The sequence below is a fragment of the Kryptolebias marmoratus genome, linkage group LG1 (assembly GCF_001649575.2).
Source record: "Kryptolebias marmoratus isolate JLee-2015 linkage group LG1, ASM164957v2, whole genome shotgun sequence".
NCBI classification, from domain to species: domain Eukaryota; kingdom Metazoa; phylum Chordata; class Actinopteri; order Cyprinodontiformes; family Rivulidae; genus Kryptolebias; species Kryptolebias marmoratus.
This window is the reverse complement of record NC_051430.1, coordinates 22,969,586-22,996,754: the sequence shown is the minus strand read 5'-3', so window position 1 is coordinate 22,996,754 and position 27,169 is coordinate 22,969,586. Positions and strand designations below refer to the sequence as shown.

The 27,169-nt window shown below is 36.9% G+C and overlaps 1 protein-coding gene across 1 annotated transcript in view; it reads left to right on the top strand.

Moving 5' to 3' along the window:
- fbxl17 (F-box and leucine-rich repeat protein 17) overlaps positions 1–27,169 on the top strand; it is a 197,042-nt gene that overhangs the window by 139,657 nt on the left and 30,216 nt on the right. Inside the window, exon 9 of the mRNA XM_017412466.3 lies at positions 1,999–2,075. Within this exon, the coding sequence (XP_017267955.1) occupies positions 1,999–2,075 (77 nt within the window). The remainder of the gene's footprint in view (positions 1–1,998; positions 2,076–27,169) is intronic.

Genomic DNA, 27,169 nt, shown 5'->3' with positions numbered 1-27,169 from the left:
CCCATCCTGCCTCATCTTCGCTGTCTGACATTCTTCCATTTCCCTTCACTCCAGCCTTGTTAAGGGTCTCTCATTCTTTCTTCCTTTTTTTCCTTCCTTGCTCCCCCATGATGCATCCTTTCTCCTTCTATATAGAGATCTCTACTTACTGTTTCCTGCTGTAGTGCCTTTCTGTCCCTCCCTGCTCCCTCCTTCATTCATTGATGTCTGATCTAATTGCTTTTGCTCTCACCCTTGGGACCTGGGCACAGTGTAACAAGGTCCCAGAGGATGCACTCCACCTTCGTCGCAGCATCCTGAATTGCTACTTTTCTTTTTATCTGTTTCCTCAACCGGCTCCTCCCAGGGCATTCATTCATTAGCAGTTCTAATGCTTTAGCCCCAAGACACACAGCATGATATTGTGATCCTTCAGGCTTAACTGAATCTAATCTAAAGCTGGCTGTGGCTGAAGGTTGCTCCAGGAATGACCGATTGCAACAGGTCATCTCTTTATTTGGAGAAGAGGTTTGTTATTCACATGATCCATCAGGGCCACAGATGGAGAGTAAGAGGGTTAAATAGAAAAAAGGCAACATTTGCAGGAAAGAAAAAGAGTCAGACAGAAAAATAAATAGGAAGCAGTGGGAGAGGAGGGCGACAAAGTGGAAAAGGGACAACCTGATAATGTGAGGAGGCTTGTAGGGCCGCTGGAAGGGGTAAAAAAAGATAGAAAAAGCAAAATAAAAGATGCAGTCCAGTGAACTAAAGCAGATGGGCTCATACACTTTTTCTTACAACTTTGGGTACACTCAGTCACATGAACTTTAGAAATGTAACACACATTCTAACTTTTCTGTCACTTGCGGCTTTCTTTCCTTGATCCTGCAGTGTGATATATCACACCTCAAGTGGCATCTGTGGATCGTGTCACCTTAAGTGAATCCTGGAGCAAAAACACTCACAAATCAAGCTTTTTTTTTAGTTTATTATTTTTCCTGTGGAAGTTTTGCTCTACTGAATTCCCTGTTGATCTGAATCCTATTTTCGCTCATGTTTGCCAGACAGTGAGGATGCGGGATAAACAGCATGAAAGACACAAAGCTCATATTCTCGCAACAAGTCCTCACGCTTGCATGGGCTGTGCTGGGATAAGCCATACGGTTGTGAGCAGTAAATATAAGAGCATAACCCAAGTTGTCAGTCATATTGTGTGTTTCATGAAGGAACACATCACAACAAACACCTCAACATTGTCTCGATGTCTCCACTTTGACACGAAGCTCATTGGCAGCGGAGAGCCGAGCACAATCTCAACTGTGTGTGTGTGTGTGTGCTTGTCTTTTTGTCTCATTAATTTTCATGACACAACACCATCAATAAGATCAAAATATTTCTCCTGAAGGTTAATGGGTGAAATGCAAAGATCAAAATCTAGTTGTTGCATGGCACTCCTCTCATTACTGGCATTTAAAGAGAATCATTTGATACAGATACTCTGATCTTGCCTTTGGGCCTCCCTGGCGTATACTTTCTCTCACACACGCACACGCACACACACACACACACACACACACACACACACGCACACACACTCTGCCGGTCCTTTGGGCTCAGGCAGTGGGCTGAATCCAGATAGACTGCTTTGAAGTGAAGTGTGTGTAACTGTGTGTGCACTCACATGAAGAAATACACACATGCAATCCCGCTGCGTTGATGCTTGCTCCTTTAATCAGATCAGATTTTTAATTATTAATGTATGTTAAAAGAACTAGAAGCAGAAAGTGTGAACATTTGTGACCCCACAGCAGTGCTGTTTAACCTTTAAAGTTGAGAAATCCTCCGTGTGTGGGCAGGGAAGAGTGTGTTTATGAGTGAGAGAACTTGTCTGTGTGCAGATTTATTGCAGTGTGATGTTTGAAGTGTTTAAAAAAATTTTTTTTAGGAAAACACAGAACACAATTTCATCACACAGATTCCATTTTAAAAAATTTATTTTGTTTTTCTGTCTGCTTGTAGGTGTGTGGAAATCATTGCCAAGGAGGGGAGAAGTCTGAAGGAGCTCTATCTAGTGTCTTGTAAAATCACAGACCACGGTAGGATACTTTTTGTTGCCGTCAACTGCCAACATTATTATCATAACCATCATTGCCCACATCCTCAACAATGGAGTCATTTGATTTTATGGCTCGGCTCTTATGAGACCCGCAAACAGTAAAAACATGATGAAAAGTTCCACGCAGATGGAGCTAATGTTTCTCATTGCTGTTCGTGTGGTAGATGAGTGTACTCAGAATTGACGTTTACCTTCAAGTCAGTAGTTTGGAGATGAAATGAGCAGAATGTGATGCTTACTCGGAAGCTGGCATGTGACAAGTCTTCAGCATGGAGTCACAACTGCTCCCGGCAGGATTTCTATGCGTTTGCTTGTGTTTGTGGATTAGAGATGTTTGTATTGTCTGACAGGATGTATACATGCTTTTCTTTTCTTCACAACACTCACGCTGGCAGCTTGTGTATCCCTCTAGCATCATCTCTCCTTCTCTTTCTGTTTACACTACCTTTGCTCCCCTGCTTGAATCCTTTCAGCCATATGTTCAAGGCTTTCATCAGCTGCAGTACAATACACAGTTGGAGTTCTTTAGTGCAGGAAAAATTAGGAGTGCAGTGCTGACTTTCACCGCGTGCATGAATTATGGGATTCTTTGTGTAGTAGGGTTTATCTATTCAGGTGTGGAAGTGTGGACTCTTTTGAATTCCTTCAAGCTCTGAGCTGTGAAGCTTTACTCTATTTGTCACTGTCTACTCTTTTTAAGAAAAATTTTAAAAGAATCAGGAGATCCTTTTGATATAAAAAAGAAAAAAAAATCCTATTATTCCTATTATTACTGTATATTACAAAGAAAACCCCACTATAGTCTGTGTTGTAATGGGGCGGGGGTATTTTTGGTTTGAGTTAGATTGTTTGGAGAGAGTTTAGTTTTAGTTTAGTTCTTTGTGCCTTTTTACTTTTCATAAATTAAACAAATTGAAATTTGCTCTTATGAATAGGAAAGAAAATGAGTTTGATTTAATAGTTAAGCTTTACATTTGCTTCTTGAAAATAGAAATTGTAATTGAGTTTATGAGCACCTTTTAGGAATTTAGGTCTGCTCTATATGTATTTGTTGTATACTTTCTATAGATTGAATTTAAAGTTGGGCACTAATTGTGTTAAGTCTCCCTGAGGGTTTTGTGATTATGTCATAAGTATTGCAGCGTGCACACTTGGAAAGTTTCTTTCCTTCATAAGCTGCAGTTTGCTGTTAACTTCACCGAGTTGCAGAAACAAAAATCACCTTGACCTCCCTGAACGTGATCCTAAACCAGGCCTTCAAGTGTGTGAAACAGTATGTGGGTGTGTTTTTGTTGGTATTTGATTAATGACTCCTGAATCACAAAAGGACATTAAATCTGAAATGTACACATCCAGCATGTTATATATTCTCCTCTTTACAACTGTCTCTAATCATTTTGACCAAGATGAATTGGTGATATCTGATCTTCTTTGCTAATGACCTCTGTGTCCCTGTTCGGCTGCTGATCGAGTCTGTATCTGTGTATGTTTGTCCTTTAAGGATGAAGATGGCTTCTGCAGGGAGCTCTGTGCTGTAACACAGTGATTGGTGGATTTCCTGCTTCAGACTCTGATAAATTAAATAACATAAATGAGATTTTACATCTGCCAAGCGGGCCCGCGTTTCTTCCGCCCATCTCCTGCGCTAATTATTTTTATTAATGGCCCTTCTGAGTGCATTTGAGATTTCCACAAGCCTCTTATGTTTGAGTGGTCTGGTTGTTTTTTTTTTGTTTTTTTTTCATCTGCTTTTGCATCCTGCCTGATTTTTAGAAGCTTTGAGAATATAAAGAAAAATAGCTGGAAATGTGTGCGTGTGTCTGTTTTATTTAATTTTTTTGTCATGAATGGTTTATGGAATTATGGAAAAAGAGGAAAGAAGAAATGGAAAAAATGAAAATGAAAAATTGTCATCCCTTTTAAAATCTTTGATTAAGATATATATATATATATATTGTTTCTATAAACTGGTCACTGATTACTTACAACTGTTTATATATATATATATATAAACCAGGTACTTTTCTTTTTGTCATGGGCTATAAGATGTTAGAGTTAGAGTTACATTTTTTTTTTTGCAGGATAACAGAATCATTTTAAAATGGGTTGGAAAGATGATCCTGATGAGAAAACCCACTTAGCTTCTCTCCCGTTGTTAATCAGATCTCTCCACCACTCTACTCCTCAGTGACCAACACATACTGTATCTTTAACGCACCTGGATAGAAAGGGTTGCATCCTAGTCTCCTTTCACTCTTCACTCTAGTCATCTGTTGTTCTTTTGTGCGCGTGATTTGCATTAACATGAATCCATTTGTGTCTTCACTCCGTATGTGTGTGTGTCTCACTGCCCTTATCTTGTCCCTTGTAGCCCACCTGCTTTATCCAGATACAAAACAAAGACCTTGGCACTGCCATTCCTTACATATGATAATTTTCCTCCTTCACCCACACAACCCACCATGATCCTTTGCATTATCAGTCATGGCTTCTTGTGTACATCTGTGGAAACATAAGACCGAGTGAGACACCTGTGGGAGATTTGGTACAACAGAAAAGAAAAAAAAAAAAGTGGAAGCCTAGTCTGCTTTTATAGGACTTAACCAGATCTGGTATGGCGTTGCAGAGTGGGAAGATTTATTTCAGGCTTCAGGAGTAATGGAATTTAAATTCCTTTCCCTCTCTTTTACATGCAGTGTTTGGTGACTAATGTATTTAACACTTCGAAGTTTTGGTCTTTAACAATAAAAAAAGGCAAATTATGTCAGCTGCTAACACCAAACAAACGGTAAAAATGAAGCTTTGTGGAAACTGATATTTTCTACTAAGAATTAAATAAATTATTTCATATTCCTCGTTGCCAGAAGAATTAAGTTATTGCACATTTTGGCTGTTTTTTATTTTTAATTTAATGCAATATTATCTTCCTCTGTGAAAAAAAAAAACTGGAAGAAGATGAAAATGGGATGAAATTACTGGCTGTATGGTTTGTTGGTCTGTGATGTCTCTACATCAGCCTGCATCCGCAGTCTGTCCTCAGACTGCTGTACTGACCTCTGCCTCTCATTAAGGCTTTAGTTTATATAGAAGTTAAAGGAGCTGAGTTTCTGACATTCCCTCACCATTTCTATCACAATCTTGTTTTTAAGATTGGTCAGAGATGTGCCACAGATCCAGGATACTGAGGTTCTGCAGTGAAGTTCTCTAATCTTTTGTTTGCAAGGAATGATGTTTGCCCATCTAGTTGGATTACTGAGTCAGAGACGTTGCTGTGGAGCCAAGTTTTATTTATTGGCAAAGAAAAGGAAAAGTGAAGTTAGTCCCTGCAGGTCGATGCTTTTTTCTTTACCTGACAGTGTATTCACTCTTTTTTACACTGTTATGAAATAATAATTATATATATATATAATATTATGGACTGGATGATTATGTAAAAAAATAGCTCTAGTTATGAATAATCTGTTTGGTTAGCATGCTCCTCAGTAACTTTTTCATACAATCATCCCTCTTTTTAAACCATAACCTTGCTCAATTTGAACTTGTGTAATTATTTCTGCCGTATTAAATATCTTTGAAATGGAAAGTAAAATTGTTGAATCGCTTACGGTACTGGCCCTAATAAAAAATGTGACAACGACAGCCCATCATCCAGACTGCTGTGATTGCGTTGTGTAGTTTTATAAGAAGGATTGAGCCACTCAGATTGTGCGTTTTATTGTTTTGTCCATCTGTATTTACCCATCTGTCAGCTTGTGAGATTATTGTTGTCATTCAATTTTTTGTGTGTCTTATTCCCTTATTTGATCACCCCCTTCATAGCTCTCATGTGGTCAGCATGAATCTCCATTCTTCTCCCTCTTTGTTTTATTTATTCATTTTTTGCTGCCTCTAGTCCAGTTCAAAGACCAAACTGCTTTTCTTCTCTTTTCCACTCTCATTTCTCTTTCCATTCATCTTTCAGCTCTTGCTTTTATCTGAGATGCTTTCCTCTAAATCCACTGAACGTTGATAGATGGGGCTTCCATGGCCCTCCCCTTGAGCAGAACCCTAAGAATGAAGTATGGCTGTATGTGCATCTTTACTTATGTGTGTGACTCTGTTCTTGTTTACATGCTTTTGAACGTGCTGATGTGTACTTTAACCGGTTTTCCTGCCACTGGGGGAAATTGATACACACTCCCTCCCCAAAGTATCATAGTGGTTTTTATAAGGTAAAGTTACTTGGCATAAAAGCAGCTGAAACAGCACAGTAACTGCCTTACTGACAATGAAAATGACTTGTGATTATTATTGTTTCTTATATAGTCTGATGAGGCCATTAGAGTATCCTCAAAGCTCAAGAGTTACTGTGCTTGCTTTTAACCTTAAGTCACTACTCTGTTTTTATTATTCTGCATTGTTTGTGGGATTGATGTGCATGTCAGAATGTTCTCTGCAATATCATTTCATGGCCTCGATGCTGAGCGCATTTCCATTTTTAAACTGTCACACAATGCAGAGACGACAGCGTTAAATAAAAGTTATGGGAACCCAATTGAGATTAGCAGTTATTATATTTACATGTGACATAAAACAGCATTTGGGTCTATCCCTTTATGCCTTCTGTCTTAATCACATCTCTATTTCGCTTCAAGCGTGTTTTCTTTCCCTCTAATTTTTTTTTTTAGTTCACCACTTTACTGTATAAATGTTGTGCAGTATAATAAGATGTAAAAGTTATTGCACTATCTATGTTTGGAACTTGGTAAGTAATCTGTAGTTGATTAAAATGTGCAGACCACATCAGCTAATTTATTTGGACCTTTGTCTGTTTGTATCACTATAATTAGTGTGATTAAGTATGAAAATTTAGAGATTTTTGGCGTCCTGGTTAGTATCTGTGGATTTTAAAATATCTGTGACCAAGAGTTTATGATATTAACATTTGTAATTTTCTTCTTTTATATACACTAACTTAGACATAGACATTTAGACTTAGTCTGGGTAGACATTTAGTTTATTTATCTCTTTTAAGACTTAACACGCCACCTAAAATGCAGGTAGATCTTTAATAATTTGTTCAGGAAAAACATTAAGTAATGGTCAACCTTTATTTCTTAACCTTTGACAAAGATAAGAAAAATACACATTTATGTTGTTTCAAAGCTTAAAGTTATGGCTTTAATTGCTGATTCATTACTGATTTTAGATTTTAGGTAAATGAAATTTATATATTTTATTTTAGGTTCTGTCCAACCTAACATATAAAAATGTTTGAGTTCATGATAGGTCTTAAAATCAGGTAAATGCTGTCCAAAATAAACAGCATCGTATGATTAGTGAGCAAAATCAATGCCAGAATTTCAGAATTTTAAGTGCACACCGTACACCAGGTGCTGCTAATTAAATGAATTGATTCACTGATCACCAGCAGGTGCGAGCACCTTTATAAAAGTGTTTTTTTTTTTTTTTTTTTTGTCAGTCAGGTGTGTTTTAACATAATGCCAACAAGGAAAGACCTCAGCAATGACTCACCGAGAAGCAACTGCTGCTGCCCATCAACTCGTAAGGGTTTATAAAGCAGTTTTCAAACCTTTTAAAGTCTTTTGGCAGTGAGAAAAGTTATTTTTAAATGGGGAACATTCAAGTCAGCCACCAGTCTTCCCAGCAAGTTTACCTGTATGTCAGGACAACATGAAGTTCAGAGAAAAAAGTTTATTTCTGTAATGTTAAAGTTTGTGAATTATTTGAGGATATGTGCTGGGGAAAAACAGTTTTTATTTATTTTTATTTGTAAAAATGACCATGATATGAAAATAACTCAATTTTTATTGAGTTTTTATTGTATGAAAAAGATGATGTGTTGGGGTTTTTGAATGTACAAGTCTAAACCTGACTGGTTTGTTTAAATCAAGCAAACACTGTATTCAGTTGGTGACTTAAATGTTGAGGGGTGTAACCATCACAACACAACTTGACAGGAGAGCAACCCAGGCATGACCTACCTGACACCAATTCCATTAAGTGTAAAACAATGAAACTGGAGGTAGCCAGGCCCATAAGCCTTCTCTCATGACCCCTGTCAGTGTCATGCCATGACCCTAAAAACCAATGGAGCAGTAATAAACAAAAAGCACCCACCAGGAACATTCATAACCTGTGTGTCTCGCTTGAGGCGTAGCAGGAATGGTGAGGTGGAGGAGCAAGAGAGTGACACATGCTGTAAAAGGCTGGACATGGTGGGGACAAAGACTCGTATAGTGCATTATTATCTCAGCAAATCAATGATAGTGCTTGAACCTGGAGGGGAAAACCGCAAACATTGTGAGCAGGAGACAGCTGGGCTTAAGTTTTATTGTAAATCCACTTTAAAGCTAAAGAAAGTTATTTGTTTTGTGATATTAAGAACTTCAAATAAAAAAAGAAAATATATATATATATTTAAAACAACCTTAGTGCTAAAAGTAGTTGTAGCACATATGCCTTTGGCATATGTTTGAGAGTGTTGAGTCGTACGTTGTGTAGTCATGAGTCTTTTTCACAAAATGGTTCAACAATAAGCTTGCAAAGACAAATTCGTCTTTAAGGCACCTCTGCTCAGTCACAAATGCACAACTCAGACTGGTCATGTCCCACAACAGTGTTTTGCTACACTCATGAGTCTAGCATAGCTGAACCAGTGAGTGATAGCAGCTTTGTTGGGTAGAATGGACCTCACATCACATCTACTCACCAACTCAGCTATGTGACTACCTCCCTTGCTGACAAAGAGGCGTAACAGCCATGGGTTGACTTTGAGCTGTTATACTAGCTCTTTTGTTACATAACTCACACTTAATGCATAAAAAAACACAATTCAGGCCCAGCTTCAAAGTCTTTGGGAAGGGCCTATTTATTCAGCGACAAATAGGAAGAGCATTTTGATAAAATGCAGGCTTTTTAAAACTTAAAAATAAAAACTTTTAACCTTAAATGAACTTTTTTGACAGAAAACAAAAAATGTAGATGGAAGTATACACTCTAGAAAACTCTAGGTGTTACACTACAGATACACCACCTCAGGCTGAAACAAACAGAACAAAACTAGAACCTAGTTTGGAGTCTTTTGGCAGCTTCTTGTGCTGTCCATTAGGAAAACCAAAACAAAATTTATTCTGGTCATATACAAAGTGGATATGTACTAACATGCATCCATGACCAAATTAGTTGTCATGCTATCAAACAGAGAAGCTTTAATTACAATTTATGGAAAGAAAATGTCTTTTTAGCTTTGAAATAGAATGCAATATTCTTTGAGTAATGCAGACTTTAAAGTATTTTATTGGCCCTATCCATAGAAAATGCAAAACACCTTTTTCTTGAAATATAACTAATAACCACTTTCCCATATTTTGAGAGTTTGGAAAGTTCATCAGATTATATGCAGGAAACCTGAGAGGGTGACAGGTAAAGAGGCAGCTAAGACAGCTAGAAAAGGTTGGATTTGAACCTTCACAGAGGAAAGGTATTTAACTGCTTGACCGCTGCTCAAGTGCATAAGTACACATCTATAGGATTCCAATCTGCGGATTCTTTATAGTGTGCAAGTTGAGATTTCCATTTCCTTACATCAGCCTGTGGTGGTATTTGCAGATTGGGGAGCAGAGCAAAGAGGCTGAAATTGAATTAGTTTCCATATATTGTCCTCCCCTCCTCTTTTTTTCTGCTAAGCCCTGTGGTCTATCCACTGTTTGCCTTATGGGGGAGAAAAGTGAGGGGGGCTTAAGCTCTGAAGGCTTAGGCTTACTCTTTCTTACTGGTAACACACACAAACACACTCACACACTTCTTTTGCTCTCAAACTGTTTTACAGCCAGGCGAGCTTTGTTTGCGATCTCACACACAGACACCAACAGAAACTCACAGGCAGTGCACATAAATTATAGATGTACTTCTGAGCTCGAGCTAATATCTTCTTCCACTCACAGTATCAAATTACACCGCACATATTTTGCGTTAACTTTTGGAAAAATAATACTTGTACCTCCGCTATTTTAAGCTTAAGTGTGTGCGAAAGAAGGACTACAATGACTCAAATTTATGTGGTTATATACAGATTGGTGTGTTTGTCTCTGTGTCCTCAGATATTTTCCCCATTGTACAAATGTTTGTGTGGTTTCAAAGGATATAATCATGTTTTTAGGAGCGATGTTTCTGCTTCAGGTAAATGTAACAATAGGCTCTCTGTGTGTTTTTATGAAGTTTCGACAAAAATGGTTCATTTGATCCATCTCTTTCTCACTCATACGATCTCTTCCCTTTTCTCTCAGGTCTGTAGTTCGTAATAACAGCAAGCTTTAAGTGTGCCTGTGGGACCCAATAACACCAAGCTGTGGAAGTGTGTACAAGATGTCCCTGTTATTGCTGGCTATAGGCATTTGTTTATAGAAGTGAGGCATTGCATTTTCTTAGTTTTCTTATTAGTTCCATTGTGAGGCTATCTGTGTGTCTGAATATGATGAGTCACCGTCACATTCACTGTGCCATTGCCTTGAAGTAGCACTGATACAGTCCATGGCAGGTGTAAAATGTTCAGAATCCTTTTTTTTTTCCTCACAGTGGTTGTCTCATTTCATTTTCTTGTGCATTGTCACCCCCCGTCTCCCTCAGCATCATGCTCTGTCCCATTTCTCCTCTCCTCATCTCTCTCAGGTGTGAATGGAACTGTCTTCTGGGTTAAGAAGGTGCTGATGTAACACAGGGATCAGTTTTGGGAGTGTTTAATAGTTAAAGTACCCTGCTGTGGCTTCTATAGTTAGCCTTCGCTTTGAAGGGTCCTTCAGAGACATGTCCACTAACTGTGCATGTCTTTTTGCTCTACTTTCACAGCTACTTCAGTATTTTCTTTTCTTCTATTTTATTAGTTATTTTTTCAGTTACAGGAGAATTATTGGTTTAACTGAAAGATATGTTGATGAGCACTTTAAGGTGACGACAGATTCATGTTAAATGCAGTTCTAGATGGGCTATTTAAAGAATAGGTTTTAGCAAACCCGTGGTTTAACATTGTCAGCACATAAGTGCATAAAAAGCAGTTAAATACGGTCATCTGACTTTGACAAAGACAACAGTGGATGAGATTTTTGTAATACTTAATGTAGTACAGGCCAGAGAAACTCATCACATGGGTGGGACTTTCTAAAATGGATAATGATGATAAAAAAGATACATTTCCAAGTACAGAATTAACCAATTATGAATGCAAAAGAAATCAAACTGCAGTCACTTATATTAAAATAAAAGTGTTATTATTTTGATTACTGTAAGTAATTCATCAACTACTGATTAGATGCAAATTATTCTTTTAAGATAATTTGAATGTTAATTTTACATTTTAACTCAACCTATGAAATTTTTTTTTGAAGGAAAGAAAAAAGAAATTATACTCCAAAAATGTTTCAAGTAGCTCATTAGTAATTCACAAGGCTCCATGAACACATTTGACGTTTTCACATTGATTTTTTTGGAAATCCATGAAGTAAACTGATGAGTTGTTATGGTTATAAATCAATTTGTGGTCAAAGCTCAAAATCTGTGCAACTAATAAAAGCAAATTCCTGACTTTTCAAGCCAAATTATTACTGTCTAGACTGGCAAATTATGACCATTTATATCAAATATTACATTGTATGTGACTAATTTTATGTTCACAACATGTTTTAACAATATTACTTTCATTTGTCTTTTTTAATAAAAAGTGTTGCTGTTTCTGCAGGATACACACGTTTTTAGATAAATAAAAAGGCACAACGCAGAACCAGTGTGTAATAGTGGTGAAATGCCTGAAGCTGTTTAGCTGTTGAGGACGCTCTTTAATTGAGATGTCTCTTTCAGTCTTTTCACTGGAGCTACCTGTTATCTAATTTATAATTAACTGTATGTATAATAATAATAATAATAATAATAATAATAATAATAATAATAATAATAATAATAGATTAGGCAGTGTTGTCCATACTTGGATTGCCTGTACGTTTAAAGACAGACTTCTTCTATTAAACTAAACTAAACTAAACTGACTGCAGAATTAGCTGCACTTTTAAGCCCAACTATTGTTTAGGTCACGTCTTTCGTTTAGTTCTGTTTGAAATGACAAACTTTCTGTCTTGAAGGTCATTCACTCTCTCATTTTTCTACATCTGTATATTTGAGAGATAATGCCACTGCTAATCCTTTGCAAGGTCAGTGCTTGTATTGAATGATAATCCCCCACTGTTTATTCATACTTCCTGCTGATGTCATTTCCTCCTGCTGGCTCTGACCTTTGACCTGTCATTTACCTCCCATTGTTGCTGTGGTTTACTCCACCATGGCAACCACGCTCCGAGAGAACATCCCTGTCTTTATCTCGGTAGGATTCCTGCTTACAGGAAGGTTAGCGGAGTATCTAAATGCAAAATCTGTTTGTATTAAAAGGTCACTTTTGTTTAGATTTTAAATATCTTTTATTTTCTTCACTTTTCATTGGCTCATTTATTTTTTGTCGTCTTTTTTTTTTTTTTTTTACCCCTCTGGCTGTATAATGCCCTCTCATGCTGTTTCTTCATTGTTTGACAAAAGCACTGTACATTACTTAATTGACAGAATCACCATAATGCTAAATACACCAGCCATTACCCCCCTCACCATTTGATCAATGACACTTATATAACAGAGCAAACCAGCAGTGCTTGTGTGCAAGTTCAGGATTATATCATAAAAATAAACATAAAAAGTGGTCTTTAAACATGAAAGGCAGCAGGACACTGCTGAGTCACCACACTTGTGTTTCATTCCAAAACAGCATATGTGCTTCATTCAGCATGTCTGTTTTGTGTAACATGTAGGATCTGAATGGAATCTTTTGACTGGCAACAAGATTGTTGCTTCCAACTTGAAGCCATAACTTTCCCTCAAAGGAGACAGAGCATATTTTACTAATGTTTTTCACTTACCAGATTTTTGAATCATTTAACCTTTATTTTGAAAGCCCTTGTATATAAAGATTACATTGAGGGTTTGAAAGGACTTACCTTTCATGTTTATTTTTATGTTTCAAATCCAAGTCATTATGAAAAAATAAATAAATATTGCAAACAACAGGCCAAAAACTGTCAAGGCCAAAAACCATAATCACTATCAGAGCTCATTAAAAAATAACATTGCCCAAATTTCACATCTTGGCTCCCTTTTTATAAAATGTTAATTTTGTTAAAGTTAATTGAAAATTTCAAATGTCAAATCAGGTCATATTTCTTCAAAAGCTGGCATGTTTCACCTTCATTATGCCATTTGCATTGGATGCATGATTCAAATGACCAAAATCTATTCCTATGAAAACATTCAACTAAAGCTTAATAAATGCTTAATTCTTTTGGGTCAAATGTACATACTTACATTGCTTTTGTAAACATATCTCGTCTTCATTTCGAACTTTAAGAAAAATGCAAATTAGATTCAAAATTGTAGGAGTTCATATGTTTAAGTGTGTCTGTTGTGTATTATTTTAAAGTTAAGTTTAAATTTACTCTTTTAGATTTTGAGAGGTTTCATTGTTAGGACTTAGTTCTGAAAATTAGTCTAGGAAAATTTGATCTGACCAACCAACCAACCACACTCTATTCTTCAGCTAGCCAACTGAAAAACTCCCCAAACAATCGATCAGCCTTTTTTTCTCAACTAATCAACCAACCAAACCCTCTCTCTCACACACACACACACAAAATTGTATTTTGATAGTAGTTTTTATACAACACATTCAACCCACAGTTATTGAAAGAGTGAAACGGTTAAAGCTCCAGAAAGGATAAAAGGTTTACCCTGCAAGCCTCAGTTCAACATAAAACTGTCAATCCAGCACATTCAGGCAAGACAAAACACACCAACACACACCTAAATCTTACACAGATGTAACAGTAGAAGCAGAATTGGCATGGAGACATTTGATTCTTGTAACAGGCATAATTTAGATTTTTGGTCATGAAATAAGGCAGTTTGAATTTACTAATTTTCTTATACAAACTTGACAGTAAAGTTGCAATAAAACATGCTCTCCTGATATTGACAGCAACTTCTATTTGTTGCCCAATAGCACCTTGGTGCATGAAGTGGTGGGCGTCAAATTCACCCTGATTCATAAAATATGTCAACTAGTAGAATGCTTATTGCCACCAGAATTATACATTGCATGTAAAAGATCTTTCTTCTTTTGCTTTCTTAGTTTCATCACACCTGCCCCATCATAACATCACATTCCTCTCACACTCATCTCTTCGGCACTCATTTGGTAGTCAAGTCTGTCCACATCTTGCCTCCTCTTTACATATTGTAATCTTTCTTTTTATACTGTTCTGCTCGTATCCTCTCTTCTTCTGTTATCAACCTGTCCTACGGAAGCTGCATTTGCAGAGCAGCCCTGCTCAGATTTGCACCAGCAGAGGACAGCTTGTGAGAACAGTGTGTGGCCTCAACATAGCAAGGATTAGCAAAAGGGAAGTGCATAGTAAGCCCTCAATTATATGCCTGACTTCCAGGTACAGGAAAAAAAAAATACTCAGGGGTCTTATTTGTGTTTTTTGTTCAGGAGCAAGTGTCAGTTTAGAGTGTGTTTGATTATACATTTTTGGGTTTATATGCTTATTCAAGTGTTTGCATGAATGGCGAAAGAAAAAAAAAAACAAGTCTTTTGTTGTTCTTGAACTTTTGATTTAGATTCACCAAGAGTGGCAAAAATATTTTAGTAACTACGTACCCATAAAGTCCTTTGACTGCAGCACCTTATAACTGAGCTTGAATTCCTTGCAAGCTTGCATATTTTGTTCCTTGCCCTGACTGTTCAGAGTTGTCAAAGTAGGCAGGTGTTTATGATTTTGTGGCTGATCAGTGTCATCAACAAGCTCTTGGCTAAAGAACATAATTTGGCGAGCATTAAATAGTTATGTACATGCAACCCGTTTTTTCCCCATTCCTCTTTCAAGGATATTTGAGGCTTAAGGCGAAGCTCTGTGGCGTCAAGCCCACAGAGACACCAGACTGGAATCAGATGAAGAATGAAAAGGTGAGCTCGGGAGAGCAAACAGTAAATTGTGTTTGAACATTTTTGCTTCTGGGTTCACTGCTTCAAGGCTGCCTACCTCTTTAGATAGAATATTCATCTGCTGTATTGTCCTGAAGATGAATCTAACCTTTGGCAAAAAATCACTCTGCAAATCAACCTTCTGTTTCATCCTTGTTGATATGCAGTTTGCAATACAAATAGCAAAGCTTTATTTGATGCTGCTGATATGAAACAAATGTGTTGGCCTCCAGAATTCAACCGTTCTGCAAAATCTCTTTTTACTTGTAATTAAAAATAAATAACATGGTTTAAATTCTGATTAGAGAGTTGATTATCTGTGTCTGAAGTGGTGGGTGTTTGTCTCACAGCTCCAAACTGTTGTTGCTACAAAAAGTGGATTGCCTTCCTTTTCTTGACCACGCCTTAACATTTGTGGCTGAAAGGTCTGATTAACAATTCAAAGTCAGTGAATTGAGGAGTAAATGTTGTTTTTGCATCCCAACTGTGCCACCTAGCAGTGTCACAAAGTTTTAAATAAGGCTATGCTGTATCTAAAAGGTGAAGCAGTAGAAAACCGTCCTAAAGGATTTTATAAAACAATACTTCCTATGTTAACTTAGAAGGAGGTAAGTCATCAAATATGACATTCATGTTTCCACCTTTTCTGATGTATCCAGATATTCTCTACCTTTGAAATAAGTTTTTTATTTCTATTTTGTAGGTCTAAAACTTTCAAGGACACCCTGAAATTATAAAAGATGTCAAAGTTATAAAATGTATTTCCATATCTGATCCATCAGAACTTCTTGCGGCCCTGAAGCAGATTTAAATTAGTTAATATTATGATGATATTCATTTTTTTTAAGCAGCTATTTTTTTATTGTTTTTGCTGCAAACTACTTAAATATTACCAAAAAGCAATTATAGGAATTTGTTTTCTATTTTTTATCAGTGCTAATATTTACACAAACTGATCACATCTTGTAATAAACAATTTTAAACATAATTTTGCAATTTTAAATACATAAGTCAAAGGCTACTTTTTGGCAGACAAATAAAAATATCGTTTAGGTTATCACATTTTTGCATGACTAGAAACTGGCTGTTGTGTAATTTATTAATTGATTTTAGAATTATGTTTTCTATTTTTTTAAATTTATTTTTTTACAATGTAATGACAACTAAGCTAAACTTAAAACATTGTTACAGTAAGAAAGCTGGGAATATTTGTACAAAAAGTCAACATTATGCAACTTTTTATGCAAAAGGTTTGACTTAAAGCATTATAGCACATCTGTTTTACTCTTTGAGTCACATACTGGTCAGTAAAACTTGTCATACTATGTTTTTTTTTGTCTTGTCAATCATTTGTCTGACTGCTCTGATACTGAAAGGTCCTTTATGGTCTTAGTTTAGTTAACCCTTCAAGGGATCTGCCTAAACAGCTGCCTGTGTTACACAAAGACAGCCTTTCAAGCTGTCAAGTTGGCAGGAAACCAGCTATTACAAGGTCACCATTGCCTTTATTACTTCTTATTAGTCAGTATTATACCTCATTGGAGATTTTACATAAACACACACCCATGTACGTCGGCTCAGAGAGGTATAAGCTTAGCTAAATGGCAGTGGGGAGCTTGACTCATGCCAGTAGACCAGCCCTGGGGGAGCTCAGGTAAACACGAGTGCTTCGTTTGTGTGTTTATTGTTTTGCTACAGGGTGTGGCTTAGTCAAATACTTGCTCTGAATGTTCTCATCGTAGTTTTATGTGATGGAACTTGTAGATCATGTATGAAAACGCTGTTCTGTTTTTTTCTGTTAAATTTAAGGGGCGCGTGTAGAAATGCATATAGAGTCTCACCTACACACACACACACACACCTTTCAAGCGGCTAAAAAACAGCAGCTTGAAAGAATTAATATCATCATAACACCCACACACACAAAAACAAACGGACAGCAGCACTATATTTCTAATTCTTATGACTGTAAAAATGTGAATATGTACATTTCTTCTCCCATATTTCCGTTCTTTCCCCCAGGTGATTAAACAAAGTAAAATCAATTGGAACACAACAAATGAGTCTTCATTATAGCATCAACTGTTTTCTGTTGGCATACTGTATGTCTCCTATCTGAATGCAATTGAAATGGCCTTGATGTCTGAGTAATACAACTTGTTTAGACTTACTCTCAAAAGCATGCACAGTCTGGTTCATCGGCACCTTCACAGTTTGTTAGAGAGAAGGCAATATGCTGGAGTGAAGCGAGCTTTATCACATGAAAAAGTCTGCTAAAATTAGGTTTTGTTTCTGTCTTTGTTGTTTAGGCAAAAGAGGTTCAGAAGGAGTCGGGTATAGTACAGGTCTGCATAGACAATATCTATTAATATTAGTCTCAGCTTTGTTCAGAAAAATGTTCCCAGTACATTTATCAATAAAGTCAAGTTAGAGGGGAAATAGGGCTGGAAAAATGAAATGCTCAATAGAATTTGGCATCTACATTAACAGAGAAAGCAATAAAATACACTTTGTTTTCCCTCTTACTCCCCCACTATCTCCCTTCTTCTGCTTTACTTGTTCTTTTCACTTATTATTCACAGACCACAGTCCATTGCTAAGTGCAGGTGAAAAAAAAAGCCATCAAGTCACCAGCTGAGGTGGATTGCATGAGTGTGTGTGTGTGTGTGTGTGTGTGTGTGCATCTGTGGGAGAGAGTGACAGGAAGACAGATTGCTGCCCATTCTAAAACATGACACTCTAATCGGTGTGCATGTTAATTAAGAGACTTTATTGAAATGTTTCTAGTGGCTGAAGAAATTGGAGGCTTAATGAAAACATGCAAAGAGACAGCGTATGTGTGTGTGTGTGTGTGTGTCACAAGCCAGTGAAAGGAAAAGAGAGAGACAGTAGTGATATTGCTTGCAATAAAGAAAACTCCTTAAAGACAGTTTAATTCACAAGAGTTGTTCACATCAAGCTTGCATATTTTATCACTCTTATGGGGTTCTTTTTTCTAATATGCTCTTCTTTTTATGGTAAGGTTAAAACTGTTTCAGTGTCTGAATGAGCTCTGCAGTTGGTTTCATTTGACTCAATCTGTTTTTATTCTTTACTTTCTTATTCCAACAGGGATTTGGTGGTGACACTTCTGAACAGACTTCACTGACATTTGGAAAAAGTATTCCGTATCTACCATATGCTCTGACTAGAGGCATTGTGGGAAATTGTGTTTGTGTGTGTATGGGAATGCATGAGAGTTGATGTCATGTGGGTGTTTGCACGTGTGCTTTTACAAAAAAAGTGCAAACAGTGAAACGACTCCAGAAATTCAGTATTGGGAGTATGCAAAGTCCCATTTTAATGAACACTCCTCTGCAGTTTTAACACATTTTCTGTCTTTTGAACTCAGTTCTATAAAAGTTTTTGTACAAGTTCCTGAAATATTTGACAGTTTAACATTTTTATCTTAAGAGAGATTAATGGTTATGAGTTCAGAAGTTAGTAAGACATTCGGCACATGTGATAGAAATCAAAAACCACTGTAACACCAAAAACCTGAATAAAATTAACTCATGTTAGAGCTAGACTTTAACTTTAAACTAAAAATTGACCTGATATCTTTTCCCCCACCCCTAAAACGTTTTGTCCTTTAATGAGGCGGTGTATATTTTACAAACCCTTGCATAAGTATTATAATAAATTTTTGAACGTACAATATTAAAGTGCCAATGAGCAAATGCATTGCTCATTGACATTTTTGTCCAGATGCAATTTAGAAGCACTTATTCCCATTAACTGGGAGTTTATAATTCTCTTATCAGTTACAGGACAATGACTTGTAAAAAGATGGTGTGACTTGTTGAAAGTACAAGAAAGGACATTGAACATAGGCAGCAAAATGTGTTTGTTGTGGCAAAACAACACTTTTATTGTCATGATAAAATTCACTTTTTCTACTTTTATCACAAAGTCCACATAATGTAGTGTTGTCTAACATATAAGAATCCTCGACATATTCGAACATTTGTACTTCTACTTCAGACTATACTATTGTTGGGTTCTTTAATCAATGTTCAAATTTCTGGAAAATTATAGGTAACTGGTGTTTTAAAATGAATGCCTGACCTTAAGCGGCTTCTCAAGTTCTGTGCCTTCAAATGAAATGGCATGTTTAAGAAAAGGGGTTAATCCAAGCAGAGTACTGCCAAAGAGAGTTTCACTGGTTCCAGAAAGAGAGCAGAGATTATGCCACTGGATCTGTGCTCTGTTTTGCAGCTTCTATTTAAGAGCAGTCTGTCACATTGGACTGTCAGTTACCTTGTGCCAAAGATCCGTTCTAATGTGGTGTTCAAGGACAGATTGGTTTTCAACCACCTTCTGCTGAAGCATTTCCTACAGGGAGAAAGGTGCAAGCAACCAGTGATAAGTGGAGTTGCTGGTGGTTCCTGACAGCTTTTCAAACGAGCCACGAAAGCCCTTTTCTTCTTCTTTTTCATTTATCAATTCTTTTAAAGTGCTAACTCCACGTTCCTCTGAGCTCAGCTACTTAGGAACGTGCTGTCGTTCTTGTGCTACCAACTTGTGACAGGTAATGTTAAGATTAAGTTTGCAGACTGCACTGCTACACTCGCCTCCTTCACTTTCCTTTATATTAATTCACTTCCCTCATTTACCTTTCATGAACTGACCAAACGCAGCGAAGAGTGGGAAGCAGCACCTCTGAACACCGTCTGTGAATGTGAAATGTGTTTTGTGGTAGAAGCCATTTTGTAACCTTAAATTCGGGAAATAAATAATAAAAAAACAAAACAGAATGAGTCAGACTAAGGGAGTGGGAGGATCCTTTTCATTTTATAAGGGCAGCCTCAGTGGGTTTGATTAGTTTTTTTTTTTTTTTCAGGAGGCAATTGGTAATTACACCACTGAAGTTTATTGATGTGCGGTGTAAAAGATTAATCTTAATCCTGTTGAGGCTGTCCCAGTGCTAAACCAAATGTCATGGCTACAGTAAATAACTATTTCTTTTTTTTTTTTAAACTTACATTGTGACACCATCTTTATAATTATTCAATTTTTGAAGAAATGAAAAAAACTGTTAACTTGACTTATTATTGGTTCCTTACACATGATGAGAATCACCATCCAGCATAGTCTTTCAAGTGTTTTTTGTGTTTGATTTTTCATTTATTCTCCTCATTTTTGTTCCTTTAACTTTTCTCACAAAAACAAATTGTTTTGATTATTGTGAATAAAAGTGTGTTAGTTATTGCAGCTAAAGTACTTTTTTTTGTTTGTTTAACATAAAAGAGGAAAAACATTAAACTACATTTTGAGATAGCCTTTTTAATTACAAGATAAAATATAAATACTGAAAAATAAACTTTTCATTAACATTTTGCTATTAGTATATTTAATGCAGTTTCATCAACTATAGTAATATAAATATAGTCAAATATAGTAACTATAGTAACTGATAGTAATATCTAAATAAGTATAATCCAAAAACTCAATTTGTTGTCCTTGACAGGCCTCAGACAGTTCTAAAAACAAATCCCTACATTCAGCATATTCTAATACAGCTACAGATTAATTGTATAAAATAATATCTTGATCTAATTGAAGTAGCAGCATTCTTATCAAAACATTATTGTACATTTTGCGCTTTCAAGGGCTCTGTCGTGGATGGTTCCCTCAGTGAAGTTATGTGACTGCTGCAAATGAAGGGCATATATGATGGTGACTGACAGACCAGGGACAGGGTGACAAACAAGGTCTGTCCACAGAGCAGCTATTGATTTCAGCTCAGAGGTCTCTGCTTGATACGGCAGTAGTCAGGGTCACACGGCCACCTAAGCTATAGAGCTAGCACCCTGTTAGCTTGGAAAGGGAGATACGGGTGGAGACAATCATATCGTCATGGTTAGAATCAGGAATGTGAGACGTGCGCTGCAAGTTTGATGGCATAGCCACAGGTTATGGAATAGAAGGCACAGACATCTCAGTTGGTTATAGACATATTTTCTGACCGCTGCTTTGTCTCCTCAGGCAACTAGAGCTTCTTTTAAAGCATTTAGAAAGAAGGTTTTAATTTTTGCTCCTTATGTGCTTCTTACATAAGCTGATAGAGTAGATAAAACTATAATAGTAACTTGACTGAGTGGCAAAGTCACTTTTTTTCCCTCCCAGACCAACCAGGCAAGCTTGCATCTAGTTAGAATTGGAAGACCTTGCTTGAATGAATGAACTAATAGCTAAAGTTTTGATGTAAATATGTGGAAACCAGGTTATTTTCCCACAGCATTCTGGCCTAATTTTTATAATTTAGTCTGTGGTTTGTCTCAGCTGGGATGGTAAATGGGATTTCAGGGTTTATGTTACTCTACTCAGCAAGACACCTTGCTATGTACAGCACTACAGACTGTACTGAAGTCTTTTTAGCATTTCCACTTGTTTTGGGGAACTTACTCCTCTGCAGTGTGTTTTTAACATGCATTCCTCTAATTACCTCCAGTTTGCTCTGCTACTTTGATCTGTGACAGTGTACTGGCACCACTTTATGCTGCATCCCTAAATAGGTGTTAGGCCTGAGTGTGCATCTGTAATTTTGATTAGGTTCAAAACAACACAAACCCCTTACTCACCTTGTTAGCAGCTATATGCTGTGTGCACAGCATCTCCGGTGGATTTACTTCTGTTAAGTCAATTGATTTGTTCTTTATAAAAGGCCTAAGAAATGCTGTTGAATTAAATCCGGACTTATGCAATCATGCAGACAGCAATCTTTTATAAAAGTGACCAGTGGACTGATGAGATGCAATTGGATTGCATATTTTAAACACTGATGGTAGTGTTATTTTATGAAAGCTATCGTAACTGTTCTTTGGACCATTGCCAAATTGGTGTCGTAGTACATAGAGTTATAGTCCTCTGGACTAAAGTTATGTCCTTGACTGAAGGATTAAAGTAGGAAGGGTCAGCTATTTATGTACTATAATGATGAACGAATAAAAAAGTGACTTTTGATATTTTTTAGTATGTTTTTGTTTGTGATGTGAAAATCAATTTAATCAAATGTAGTTGTATTTTACATGAAGAGCAGCTATAAATTGTCTGTTTTAAAGAAAAAAAAAGCCAATCTCATTTGAACCGTTTGCCTGACAGTCTAAGATGTGCTTGATGCTCTTACGAGCAACCACTGTTTAAATAAACTGGCCCAACTTAAGACAGTAAAACAATTGTGATTTCAAATAACTTATGCTCATAGGCTTTTTTCATGACTAGTTACAGTAGTAGCACAGACAGCGCCTTGTAGCTTTACTATAGTGTCACAGTTTTCAATAAACCAGTCCATTTTTCAAAGGGACAAATTGCTCCTGACAGTCCAATGGCTTGGCCAACATTTCACAAAATGTAAAAGGTCTGGCGCAAATGAGGTCTGACCTTATCAATAGCTGGGTTCCATCCATCTAAAAGCAGACCCCCTGTCGCCTCGTGCAACAAGGCTGCTTACCCTTCCCTCCTTTCCCTCTACTGCTGCTTTCCATCTCTGAATTGCTCACTCACTGCTGTAAGGTTCACTGTGCCTATGCACATTTTTCTTTGTCCCTTTTCTTTCTTGGACTGTGAATTGGTCCCCATCTGGTTGTTTGTTTATCCATCCGTCACTTGCAATATCTTAGACACCACTGCCAGAATTTTGATTAAATCTGATAGGATGATGCATGTCTCCACTTTGATCTGGTAGTTTCATAAACTGAGCTCATTTCTGAAAGGAACGGTGGGCAAAATGTTATTATTCTGTCACAAGGTCAGAACAGCCTCTTATACTTCTCACAGATGATGATTGAATGGATTGAATAGTTCTAGTGGAAAGGTTAAGGGCTAGTTAACAGTTAACAGTTAAAACATTACAATTTATTATTATTATTATTATTATTATTATTAATAAAGATGTCATGTAAACTCAGTCTTACTTTTTTTCTTCACCAAAGCCTGACTTACTTACCTTTAATTTAGACTCATACTCTTTTTTTTTTTTTCTTCTTTTTTTTATATCTCTTGCATGTGAATCAGGTCCATATGCATGGCCATCACATACGCCACTAATGTGTACATGTAAAGTTTCACGTGCAGTAAATGTGCTGTGTGTACTTTCTGTAAAAGATTCTCAACATTCTTGATGAATTATGCATGGCTCTCAGGGGATAAACAATAATGGCATCTGGAACTCTTTGCAGCTCAACACAAATGCAACAACGTTGATCCTTTACAGTGTTTCACTATAAATGCGGTGTGTGTTGAATGAAACTGTATTAAATGCATTCATCGTAAACCTCATAATCTGTTCGCTACACTTGTGTACTTTAGGCTCTGTTCCTTGCACCAATTAATTTTACAATAACATGCAAACTGTTGCACATACAGCAAGAAGCGACACGAGCAGAGTGTTTTGCTTTAACTTATCTTTGGAGTTAAACACTACTGGTCTGTGAGTTACATGATGCTGATGTGCTTTAAATATATGTAGCTTGCTTTTTGCTTCACTAAAGTTTTGTATTTTGTTTTCATCTCACTACAGAATTATTTACTTGTTCTTTTTAATCTGCATTTTACATTGATTGTTTTTGAACAATATCTGGCAGTTGAAACAGTAGATAAGTGCTGTATTTTCTGTATTGAGACCCATTTGCTGTAAATAAATTAATAATAATAATAATGTTCAAATCATTTGAAAGGCCTAATTACCAAAAAGATTGTTGTGAAACTCCAGAGTGATTGGCTCAAGATCTTGATCTTCTGCAGTGGACACAGTTTATGTCTGTATGTTGTAATGGTGACTTCGTGCTGAACAAAGCTAAACAGAACATAACCGGGCTGAGCTTTGCTGGGACTCTGGGCCTTCCCAAAGGAAAGCCTACCAGCTTACACAAGTCAGATCTGCAGCAACTAGAGGAGACACTTTGGACAAGTTAAACAGTGATAAATCTGCATGCCAGTATGATTTAAATCAAGGTCGCTGTTTTCTGTCGACGTTGTGTCATATTGCCGCCCCTGCAGGACTCATATTGTCTGCACATGGCTCTTTAAGAATTGAGGGATGATGAAAGAGTGAGAGGTAAGTGTGACAGGCTTAACTCGTGGAGAAAAAAAGAACAAGCTTTGATTAATTGCCGTGGAGGTGATTGTGAAGGGAGATGCAGAAGGTGAACAGGTTCCACATTTCGAGTGTGTGTATGTGTGCATGTGTGCATGTGTGTGTAGGTGTTGTTGGCTTGTGTTCCTGTTTACACATGAGCAGAGATCTGTTGTAGGAGCCAACATGCAGAACAAAATGGAGACAAAGAGGTAAATGAGTAGAAAAAAAGTTGAATTTAGTTTTTAATGATTGAAACATTATACAAATTCAAGGAAATCGGTTCAGTGAGCTAGTGAAATGCTATAAAAAGCAATGTTGCAGAGCTCCACAGCGTTTCTCTAATGCATGATGTTAGAAAATGCAAGCAAACTGTGGGCTTATAAACGTCTGCAGCTCTGGTTTGATGAATGATTCAACGTCACCTGAGCGAGCTGCAGTGTACCGTTCCTATAAACAGCCAACATGTGTTCAACTCTAAACGGGTAGAACGCAAGGCTTTACTCAAGAACCCACCAACTACCCCCATACTTCAGTCAGTTAATGTGGGCCATTAGTGTACACGCAGGATAATTGGCCATTATGTTCTATTGAAAAGCAGTCCATCGAACTTTATTGACTGGTTGAAAGTACACATTACATTAGCTAAGGTAGCTTTTTTTTTTACTTCTTTCTTTTTATTCTCAAAATAGTTAAAACCTTATTGAGGTTTGGAAGTGGTTAAGAGTGTTGAGAGCTTAAACTTGGTGAAAAAATTCCTTCAATACAACTTTTTTTTTAAAACATTTTTTTAAATACATTTTGCAGCTGAACTCTCAAACTAGCGTGTAGCTATTTTCATACCATATACTGCTTACTACCTGACTACACAGTTTTGCAAGTTTTCTAGTGATTGCAAACGCAGAGGTACTCTTTTCTTTTTTGGACACAGACAGGTTTCACAGATGCGGCACTTAAGAGTAGTGTCTAAATCATTTATGTACTTCGTGTGATCCTCTGCCTCAATCAATACCTTGCACACTCTTGGAGTTATGTCCTACTTGTCATCTGACCTCTAAATGTTCTTGTACTCTGTATTAAGTGAGTACTGTTGATGTTAATTCCTGTGTAAAAGATGGTATTTATAAAGCAGGAACTATATGAAAACTACAATTTTGGATTCTTGTCTTCATATTTTTAATATTTAATTTCATCATAACAATTATTTACAAAAAATGTCAAATTTTTGTGTCTGAAAAGAATGGTCTGCCAACTTTTGGCACATTTCCAATGTGATTTTGGATCACTAATTTTCTTTAACAATTTGTGGCAATCTCTCTGTTTTACAGTTGGGAAAGCTTATTTGATTTCTTGAAACTACTCTAGACTTTTAGAGCAAAAATTCAAGCAGTGTTCAGTTTGCACTGAACCTCACAACAAGACATTAATCCAAAAGATACAGCCAAAGTCATTAAAAAGTGGTCAAGAGAAAGCAGTATCAGCATTCAGTAGCCCTGCTACAATCTAGTCCAGAATCTTAAACCAAATCTAAAGTAGGCATTCAAGTCATATTTTAAAGACCTTTGAGATGATTGCAGGAGAGTTTAAACCCTAAATTTTCTGTTTGCATACTGGATTCTTTTCTAAGCCATCATTTTTAGTTTTAGGAGGCTTGCAGTGTGTATTCTGATGTGAGAAAAATGCATTAGAGACTGATACAATACAAATAAATAATCTCTTATTATTAAGCAACTTTCCATCTCCCTGAGATTTTGAAAACTTGACATAATTGGCAGAATTAAAACAACTATCTTGATGACTGCCAACTGTTTCTGAGCATGTGGAATTGCAATGAATTGTTTGTGTCTTAGCAGAAAAGCTCGAGCCTTTTTGTGTTTACAGTAATGACTGGATTTTCCACCTCACAAGCAGAGAGCATCAGTGTGAGAGACAAGCTATTGCTAATTGAAGGCAGGGCCTGCCGCGCTAACTTGAATGATTGTTTCACACCCAAACTATAAATCCTTCTCCTCTGTTTCTGAGGTGCAAATGGATCTCAACTCAGCAGCAGCCTTGCTGTTTCTCCTGTATGTGACTGTTGTGTGATTTTTCTGCACTGTTTTTCTCTCATCTTTTGAAAATACTTTACAAAGACTCATTCACCAACTGCTTGGTTTGTCACACACAGCATCAGCTTAATTTTTGCATCAATTAATAACATGTTAAATAAGGACATTAAAAATATTTTTTTATGATTCTCATAATAAAGTACTTTGTTACCACCACTGGTTACAGCTGATGACAGAAATGTCTGTGAAAGTTTGATGGGAAGCTGACAGAAGTCTGTCTCACTACTTTAAGGTGGGGTAAAAGAAACAGTAAGCACTAGAGGGCACTCTCTATCTCCCTACCCCTCTTATCTTCTCTCTTGTTTTAACACACACACAAATGCAGTCATGCACCAATAGAATATGCTGAACATTCAAATATGAAAGTCAGAATGAGATGTTCTCACAGCTACTAGGAGACAATCAATTTGAATTGTATTAATCAGTGCTTGCACTCAGGCCCTCTCTAGTTCACTATTCAATTACAACTGTTACATCCCCTGCTTTCCTCCCCCCTCTCTGTACTCTACTGCCTCATTCTGTCTAGGTCTATATCTCTGTCTCCTGCTGTAGCCGCTATCTATATTAATATTTCCCCATTGTTTTTTCCCCTGCAGCAGCATAGATGATAGATTTTTAACCTAATGAAAAGCACTTTTCTATAGATTGAAAAGCTGCTTAAACACATCACAGCAAACTCTCCCACTTCCTCCTCCTCACCTCCCTGTTGTTCTCCCTCACTCTCCTCTCCTGTTTCTTCCTTCCTTAATTTCCTGTTGTATACCCCCCCCCCCCCCCCC